General features: G+C 42.1%; 1 protein-coding gene across 1 annotated transcript in view; it reads left to right on the forward strand.

Moving 5' to 3' along the window:
* TUBD1 (tubulin, delta 1) overlaps window positions 1–7,434 on the forward strand; it is a 13,338-nt gene extending 5,904 nt beyond the window's left edge. Inside the window, exon 6 of the mRNA XM_008578770.1 lies at window positions 6,839–7,434. Within this exon, the coding sequence (XP_008576992.1) occupies window positions 6,839–7,029 (191 nt within the window). The 3' untranslated portion in view covers window positions 7,030–7,434. The remainder of the gene's footprint in view (window positions 1–6,838) is intronic.
* The last annotated feature ends 2,610 nt before the right edge of the window (window positions 7,435–10,044 follow it).

Consider the following 10,044-nt stretch of genomic DNA (forward strand, 5'->3'; position numbering starts at 1 on the left):
GCACTGGATAGTGCGCCGCTTGGGAAGCGCGGCGGCGCTCCCGCCCGAGGGTTCGGATCCCACATACAGACCGGTTCCCGCTCACTGGCTGAGTGAGGCACGGGAGCAACACCCAGGGTTGCAATCCCGTTGCCGGTCCCCGGTCCGGTACGGGGGCAACACTGAGGGTTGCGATCCGTTGCCGGACACGGAAAAAGACAAAAGACAAAAAAAAAAAAAAAAAAAGTATACAATCCAATGTTTTTAAGCATATTCATAAACTTATATACAACCTTATATTCATCACTCAGTAAAATAACCCTGTACCTATTAGCAACCATTTCCCATTTTCCCCCAGCCCTAGACAACCACTAATGTCCTTTTTTGTCTCTATGGATTTGCCCATTCTGGACATTTTGTACAAATGAAATCATACAATATGCAGCCTTTTATGATTGGCTTCTTTCACTTAGCATAATGTTTTCAAGATTCATCCAGGTTGCAACATGTACCTGTACTTCATTCCTTATTATGGCTAAATAGTATTCCATTGTATGGATATGTAACATTTTGCTTATCCATTCACCAGATGATAGACATTGGTTGTTTCTACTTTTTTTTGGCTATAATGAGTAATGAATAATACTGTTTATTAACATTGGTGTACAAATTTTTGTTTGGGCATATGTTTTCTTTCTTTCTTTCTTTCTTTTTTTTTTTTTGGTGGCTGGCTGGTGCAGAAATCCAAACCCTTGACCTTGGTGTTGCAACACCATGCTCTAACTAACTGAGGTAACTGGCCGGCCCTGACATTCCTGTCTTAAGGTGGTATTAATCCTGCTTTCCTTCCTGTTGCCTGCCTCTTCCTTCTCTGGTCCATCTTGCACACTGGCTCCAAATGAGCCTCCCCAGAGCACAATTCTAATTCTTCTGCCCTCTATTGCTTATTGTGTGGCTCATGCATTACCTGACAGATTTGTCAGCATTCCTTACCCTGGCATTCCTTGCATTCATTATGCCCTGAACCCTAACTTACTAACTTCATCTCCCACTGCCTTCTCTGCATGGACCCCATCTGTTTCTCACCCTATCTTGAATGTCCTTCTTCAGTCTGGTACTTCCTGCCCTGGTCCCTTAGACCAGTATTCCCTCCCCTCAGAAATCACTTCTTCCCTCACTTCTTTACCTCTATTAAAAACTTACTTATCCTTCACGTTCCAATTCAAGTGATAATTTTTCCATGAAGCTTTCCTGCTGAGGCCTTTAGCTGGAAGTAACCTTCTTTTCTTAGAACTCCTGTGGCATTCTATATCTCATTTATGTCATTTAATGTTTTTTGTCTTTATTATTTCTTTAAGTATGTTTGCTTACCTTTAAAGGTGATATATATACATATACACATTTATTCAAGTATAAAAGAATATGCAATCGTCTTCATTGTGGAGGTCTGTAAAATTAAAAAAATTTTTTTAATAAAAAAAGAAAGAAAAAGAATATGCAATCAAAAGTACGTCTCCCTCCTACCCCTTTCCAGATGCTACCACTATAGCTAGTCCCATGTGTTTCCTTAGAGAGGGATTTTGCCATGTGAATGTTTTGTAGTCCCCACTCATTTGCAGCTTCTTGGAGATGTGTGTCTTGCTAATTTCTGTGCATCTCACAGGACTTACTGTATTGGGTGCATGTCTGTTCACTCAACCAATATTTATCAACTTCTTCCTATGTGCTGGGGACTCTGCTAAATGTTGGGGATACAATGGGGATCCAACACAGACATTGTGTTCAGTGTGAAAAAGAAACATTAAACAGGGGCCGGCCCGGTGGCGCACTGCTACAGTGCGCCGCTTGAGAGCGCAGCTGCGCTCCCGCTGAGGGTTCGGATCCCACATACAGACTGGTTCCCGCTCACTGGCTGAGCGAGGTGCGGGCACAGTGCTGAGGGTTGCGATCCCGTTGCCGGTCCCGGTCCGGTACGGGCGCGACACTGAGGGTTGCGATCTGTTGCCGGACACGAAAAAAGACAAAAAAAAAGAAACATTAAACAAATAATTACACCAAGAATGCATAATTATAAATTGAGTTAAATGCTGTGAAGGAAAGAAGTACAGTTTTAAGAGAATCTGTCATGCAGGAACCAGACCTAGGCTGAAGAGGCAGAGAAAGCTGTCTTGAGGAAATGACACTTGAGCCAAGAGCTGGGTGATGACTTGGAGTTAACTAAGCAAAGGCAGGGAGAAGAGGGTTCCAGGCAGGGCTGCGCTCCCGCCGAGGGTTCAGATCCCACATACAGACTGGTTCCCGCTCACTGGCTGAGCGAGGTGCGGGCACAGTGCTGAGGGTTGCGATCCCGTTGCCGGTCCCGGTCCGGTACGGGCGCGACACTGAGGGTTGCGATCTGTTGCCGGACACGAAAAAAGACAAAAAAAAAGAAACATTAAACAAATAATTACACCAAGAATGCATAATTATAAATTGAGTTAAATGCTGTGAAGGAAAGAAGTACAGTTTTAAGAGAATCTGTCATGCAGGAACCAGACCTAGGCTGAAGAGGCAGAGAAAGCTGTCTTGAGGAAATGACACTTGAGCCAAGAGCTGGGTGATGACTTGGAGTTAACTAAGCAAAGGCAGGGAGAAGAGGGTTCCAGGCAGAGGGAATAGCATGCACAAAGGCCCTATGGCAGAAGGGAGCATGGCACATCAAAAATGGTGAGGGATCCAGTGTCACTGGGACTCTGAGAATGGTGTAGAGTATATTTGTAATCTGAGAGCAGAGTGGGAGCTGGGGCTGACCTTGCGGGTCCTTGTAAACCATTTAAAGGTCTTCCTTATTAATCTAAGAACAGGGGAAAGCCATCTAAGGGTTTTAAACCGGTTGGTGACATAATCACTTTAACTTTTGAAAAGATTCATCAGACTGCCTGCAGAGAGCTGGTTGGAGGTGAGTCTACGGGTTGACCCACTCATTCACTGGAGAGAGTGCGGCGGCTTGAGCTCACGCTGCTCTGAGAAAATCAAGGTAGTTAGTTAGACAGGGCTCCCTTGACTCCTACTATCAAGTCTACAAACTTTACTGCTCTGGGCCCACGTTTGCACCTCACTTTGTGTCACAGTGGGAGAGTGTCCTGCTCCTGTCAGTGGTTCTGGGTCCCATGCCCTCTCCTGCTCAGGGACTTAAATCCTGCACTCACCTCCCATCATACTGTATCATTAACTTATGCCTCTTTCCTAGGTTACTCCCATTACAAATATCCTCTGGCATCTCTCACATTGAAAAAAAGCCCTCTGTTGACATCACCCTCTGGTGATCTGGTGATTGCCCCATTTCTCTGTTAATCTTTAGAACCAGCATCCTCAAAGGGGTGTCTACCCTTGCTGTCCTCATTTCCTCGCCTCCTATTCACTCTTTAACCCATTCATTTCTACTTTCTTCCCCCCACCCTTACGTTTTTGAAATTGTTTTTATTAGGTCACAAGTAAGCCCATGTTGCCAAATTCAGTGGACACTTTGCTGTCCTTGTTTCTATCACCCTCTCAGTAGAATTTGGGATAGCTGAACCGTCAAGTTCAAAGTCTCCACTGTGTTTTGTGAGAGCCCCAGTCCTGATTTTCCTTTGATCTCAATTAGTACTCCTTTTGTTTCCTTTTATTTTTGGCCCCTCCTCCTTTCCCCAAGCTCTCAGTGCTGGTCTCGGACCCTCTTCCCAGGTGACCAGCCCAGTTCCGTAGCTTTAAACGCCATCTGTATTCTCCAACCTGCCAGTTTATCTCCAACTCTGACCACTTCTCTAGGCTTCAGATTTCTGTGTCCAGCAGCCTTCCTTAAACATATATGGACACATTTCATGGACATCCCAAACATAGTGTGTCTAGAACAGATCTCTTAGCTTTCCCCCAGAAGCCTGTTCCTTCCTTCATGCCTTAGTTGCTCAATTTAAAAAATTTAGTTCTAGATTTCTTACAATAAAGCCTGCGATTGCTCAGGAATCTTATGGGCTCTGTCTTCTGCCTTCCCATTTTCCCTTCTCTCTGGCCATTCTCCCCATATTCACGGGCTGCAGCCTCAGGGTTCTCCTCTTTTTTTCTTATATAGCTCAGCCTATTCTCACCAGGGGCTCTACCTTCCTGCTCCCTCTACCAGAAAATTTTCTCCCGACCATTTCCCTTCTCATGTATCAGGACTCAGCTTACTGTTAGCTCCTTAAAATGGCCTTCTGTGATTATCCTGTTTAAGGAGTGAATGGCTATGATATCATTCTGTTCATTTCCTTCCCAGCGCTTATCACTCTCTCATGTTGTTTTATTAACTTTTTATTCTCTGTTTTTATCCACTAGAATAGAAGCTCCATGAGGCAGGGTCTTGTCTACCACTAAGGAGTGAATGGCTATGATATCATTCTGTTCATTTCCTTCCCAGCGCTTATCACTCTCTCGTGTTGTTTTATTAACTTTTTATTCTCTGTTTTTATCCACTAGAATAGAAGCTCCATGAGGCAGGGTCTTGTCTACCATGTTCACCGCTCCTATCCTCAGAGCCTGTCATACAGCAGGTCCTTGCCACGTGGAAATAAACAAATGGAGATAGAGTAAAGAGGATGGGCCTGGGAGAGATTGGGGGGTGGGACATAAAACGGACAGGACTAGGGGCTGGATTGGACATGAGGAATGAGTGAAAGAGAGTAGTAGAGCATAATTCACTGGGCCCTGGTTTACACAACAGTGTGGATGGTGGTGCCATTAGCCCAGGCTGGGGACACTAAAAAAGGACCTGGTTTGTGGGGCGCAGGAGGGGACAGAGAAAGAGGTGGGTCCTGGACATGCTGGGTATGAGGTGCCTTTGCTATATCTTAGTGACAATGTCTGGGCAGTTAGCGGGAGGACAGCTTAACTGGTCCTCCCATTCCCACTTTGCCAGCCCACACTTTTTCTTCAGTCTGGCACCCAGACTGATGTCTGGCCTTATGGTTTTAAAAGGATTAAGTCAGATCCTGTTACTCCCCTACTCAAAACCTCCCAGAGGTTTCCCATCTCACCCACAGTTAAAGCCAGAGCCCTTGCAGTCACATGCAAAGCTTTGCTCAGTCTGGCCTCCCCTACCTTCCAGGTCTTGTATTCTACTGTCTTCCTCACTCATTCTCTTCCTACACGTTGGCCTCCATGCTGTTCCTCAGACATGGTTGGCCCCAGGGTCTCTGCACTAAATGACCTCAGATATCCACTGGCTCATCTCCCCACTCAGGTCTTTGACGAGACATCATCTTCTCAACAAAGCCGTCCATAACCATCTTCTTCACAATCTGCCCAGACCCGGCCTGAATCTCCTATTCCCCCTTACGTTGCTCTATTTTCATCTGTAGCATTTTCTCTGACAAAGTATTTATTTTATTTGTTTATTACTTGTCTCCTTCCACTACAACGTAAGCTTCATGAGGACTGTGATTTGTGTCTAGTTTGTTTACCACTATCTTCCCAGTGCTGAGAACAGCGCATGGCGAAACTAAGCGCTCAGTAAAAATATTTGGTGACTGGAGAGTATGTGGGTGTAGAGTTCAGAAAAGTGGTGTGGGCCCGAGACGTAGATGTGGGCATCGGCGTTCTGTTCGGAACTTGTGGATTCAGAGGGGGCCCAGTCTGCCATGTGGTGTGACTTTCCTATAGTTGTGCTCTGACACAGAATGTGGAGAATGGGGCTGACCTGAAAGTGAGATTTTGCCGGAAAGAGGAAGACTGATGGATTGAGAAGACAGGAGGCCTGTGGATTAGGTTCTCACTAAGATCCAAGAATGATTAAGGTGAGAGTAGTTGAACGAGAAAGCGAGAGGACAGAGGAGGTTGCAACAATGAATAATTCATGCGTTAGTGCTCAGGCATGATTTGCTGTGTGTTGCTGTGCATAGAATTCAACTCCAGGTGTGTTAACAGAAAAGGATTCTTATCTTTAGAGGAAACTCCCCTAGCATAAGCCCATTTGTTCAGCATTTTGTAGATGTTTGTGTAAAAATTTGTTCTTTAGGAAGTAGGATGTGAGTTTGCTCTCAATGGTATTATAAAATTTACATTTCTTGTTATAGTAATATATTTTTCTCTCTCCTCTAGATATTTTCTATAAACATATAAGACAGCTGTGATTGTAAAGCAAATTAGCCTTTCTCCTTAATTTTTTTTTCATTGCAAATACAAGTTTCTAAAGATAGACACATTCCTGTCTTAAGGAATTACTAATTCTGTCTTCTTTCCAAGTTGGGTTTCATATGAACAGGTTTTGATTATCATTTAACCAGATAAAATAAATAAAAGATCTAGGAAAACTCCTAAAGGAATATTTAGTGAACACAGAATAATAAGAAAAGTGTATCAGCTCTCATGCTTGCTTTGTTTTCCTGGGGGCTAGCTAAATATTTCATTCACATTTCCAGTTACTCAGCATCTAAATTCTTGTTTCCTTTTTGGCAAAGTGTGTTTTCTCACCCATGTTAAAATGGTTGCTAAAATGAAGCAAAGATGTGGCCTGTAATAGACATTGTCTCTGAAATTGTACTTATATTTTAAAGTTTAAGCAATTTTTGGCCTTAGAGGAGAAAATACATTTGGCCAGGAATACTATCAAATCTTTGTTGTGTATTGGTCAATGGCAACAATGTGGAATAAAAAAATTTAGTTCAGGGGCCTGCCCGTGGCTCACTCAGGAGAGTGTGGTGCTGATAACACCAAGGCCACAGGTTCAGATCCCATATAGGGATGGCTGGTTTGCTCAATGGGTGAGTGTGGTGCTGACAACACCAAGTCAAGGGTCAGAATCCCCTTACTGGTCACCTTTAAAAAAAAAAAAAAAAAATTTAATTCAGATCTTTTTTCTTTACAGGAGACTTAATGGAGAATCTCGTTCCCCATCCTGAATTCAAGATGCTGGGTGTTCGTAACATTCCTCAGATGTCTGCGAATTCCCTGGCATACAGCACGTTTACTTGGGCTGGTCTCCTCAAGCATTTGAGACAGATGCTAATTTCAAATGCGAAAATGGAAGAAGGTAAAGAGTATTTTAAAAATATGTAGCCCACAAGCCTGGAAAAATGCCTGTCCTGGAGCTCTTAGTATGAACTGGCTTGAGCCAGTTGAAATAATAGTCCCTTCTTCTGGCCAGGGAGGCTCCTGTAGAAACTCACAAGCACATCCCAGGAGGGCTTCTTACTCACAGTTTCATTACCAAAAAACATTTCAGAAGAGTGCCATGTGTTTGTTTGTTTTTAATTTTTATTTTATTTTAATCAAAGTAGCATATGAACATAGTTTTAAAAAATCAGGTAGTCAAAACTTACTTACTTGTATACTTAAACACATACATTGCACTGTATGTGCATTATATCTCAATTTTCTAAAAAGCCAATTGTCCAGTATGGATTTATGACAAGGAAAACAGCAGTCCCTGTCCTACACTTCCCCATTGCCTAGATGAAACTACTTTCAATGTTTGTAGCTATTTCTTCTGCAATTTGCCTCCATATTGCTTAGTATCTTATACTGTCATTTGTTTTATTTTCCGGTTTTAGATATTATCCATTCCTTCCTAATGTGAAAATTGAGGATTGAATCTTTTTACACCCCCTTCTGTACACACACACATAAACATTCACATTATCTCCCTCCATTCTCCCAATATAGTTAATAACACTTTGGGGTTAGATCAGTTTTCAGTGTTTGTATTACTTTCGTTATATACATATTATTCACTGTATAATTTATTTTTTCCTACTAAAGTTGGTAACAATTATATTTACTTGGTCGATAGTCTCTGTACCTATCACTAATCTATCCTGAAACCTTTCCATAAAAATGAATCCCGTCTCAACATGTTCAGACCCATCAGGTAACCTGTTACTCTCCTTATCCGCTTGAAGATGTCCCTCTTAGAAGGCCTTCATCCTCCTATTCCAGTCTGGACTGATTGTTCTCCAGGCTTGATAAGCAGCCAGCTCTTGCATCTCTATCTGCCTCTTTCTGTATTATATTCTGTTTCCTAGATTTCAGATCTTCCTCTTTCTTGGTTTATTCCCTGATATTGACGGGCCATACCCTCTAGGAGCTTCCTAAGAAAAGTATAGGTAAGGTGAAATTTTTGAGACTACAAATGTCATTGTTCTGTTCTTACATTTGAATGTTAGTTTGGCCTGGTGTAGGATTCTAGGTTGGGAATCATTTTCACTCAGTATTTCAAAGGCATTTATCTACTATCTTCCAGTTTCCAGTATGGCTGCTAAGAAGTCCCATGGTATTCTTGTTCCTAACCCTGTTTTATTCTCTCTTGAAGCTTTTAGGATTTCCTCTGTCTCTAGCATTATGAAATTCCTTTGTGTGAGTCTTTCGTTTATCTCAGTAGAATGTAAGCTTTATGAAGGCAAGGATTTTTATTTGTTTTGTTTACCACTATATCTTTGGAGCCAGAACATAGTCAATACTCAATAATTACTTGCTAACTGAGTCACTCTGGGCACTGAATGAACCAGAGTGTTATAACACCACAGAGACATTGCAGACTTGTGTGGTTTTGCAGTAAGGTGATCTGCCTGGTCATGTTATTGGTGGGCCCCCAAATATCACACTTGGTGTATCCCATCTCTTGATTAGTTACCTCCCTCCTCTAGCCTCTTTTCCTGAAGGCGTAATAAGCCTGGCTGGCAGCCTTTTCAGAGCTGGACAGGGAAGAGCATGGACCTTTCCCTGTGAGAGCTTTCACTTAATGACCTGGTTTTCTGTAAGGTTCTATGCATGGCTGTGCCTGGTGTCACTGAGGCTGGAACCTCACCGATTTTGCATTTTCAGAGCAGAAACCTCCCTCTAGGATGGAGGGAGGCATTCCCCCTGCTACAAGGAGTGGGCAAGGTTCTGGGGCTCTCCCTGCTTCTCATACAGATTTTTAACTAATCCTCCTGTTTCTTCTACTTTGGGAACTATAGGTTCGAACTTCCAAAACTTTATTGACATTATCTTCTCTCTTTTTTTCTTATTTATGCCTTTTAAGAAATACTTTTGGGGCTATCCAGTTAACTCAATTGGTTAGAGCACCAAGGTCACCTTGTAACACCAAGGTCAAGGGTTCAGTTCCCCATGCTGGCCAGCTGCCAACTGGAAAATAAAAACAACTTTTGTGGCTGGTCAGTTTGCTCAGTGGTTAGACTGTGGTGTTATAACACCAAGGTTGGCCAGCCACCAAAAAAAAAAAGAAATCTTTTTATTGTCTTAGTGAGATTTGGGGAGAGAGTAGTAGTAAACTGGTACATTCAGTTGTCATGTTTAACTAGAAATCACTACTATGTATTATTTTAGTAGCAGATATTATACTGCAAATTAAAATAACTTAGGTTTCTGGCCAGCCACAAAAAATAAAATAAAATAACACATTTAATACTATGAGAATGGATTTTCTGTACATTTACTTATAATATGTTATGGATTTTAGATTATAGTGCCAGAGGTTTGGAGATAAATAGAAAGTTCACATCTTAAAGTAGCACTGCCTGAATTTTTTGGCCACAGTACCTGTTTTTCTTGCATTATCTGTTAATATCTCAAGGAACACAGTGTTCCTTAGGGTAGTGTGAGACGTGCTGCTCTGAGCTCTCTTAGGTCAATAAACCAGTTTGCTTAGTCATTTTCCATGCAGGACATTGTCAATATTTTTCACAGTTATAGGTAGAATTTTTTTTTTTAATTTCTATTGAATCAAAATTGATTATACATATTTTTGGTGTTCAACATTGAGATATGTTGATCAAATCAATATTACTAGCATATGTATTGTTACAAATTATAATTATTCTTTATGCCCCTTGTCCAATCTCTCCCCATCCCACCTCTAATTACCCTGGATTTCTCCCCTCTTCCCCCTCTAATTACCCTAGATTTCTTCTCTCCTTCTGAAAGAATAATGGTTGCTCTGTTGATTTGTTGCCTAGATGATCTGTCCAGTGCTGAGAGGTGTGGTCAGGTCCCCCAATATTATCATAGAGCAGATGCTTCTTCTGTCACTCTGAAATGGGCTTTGTGGAGAGAGACATCCTCTTCCTTTCTTTA

Source organism: Galeopterus variegatus, unplaced genomic scaffold (genome assembly GCF_000696425.1).
Source record: "Galeopterus variegatus unplaced genomic scaffold, G_variegatus-3.0.2 Scaffold1755, whole genome shotgun sequence".
Lineage (NCBI taxonomy): Eukaryota > Metazoa > Chordata > Mammalia > Dermoptera > Cynocephalidae > Galeopterus > Galeopterus variegatus.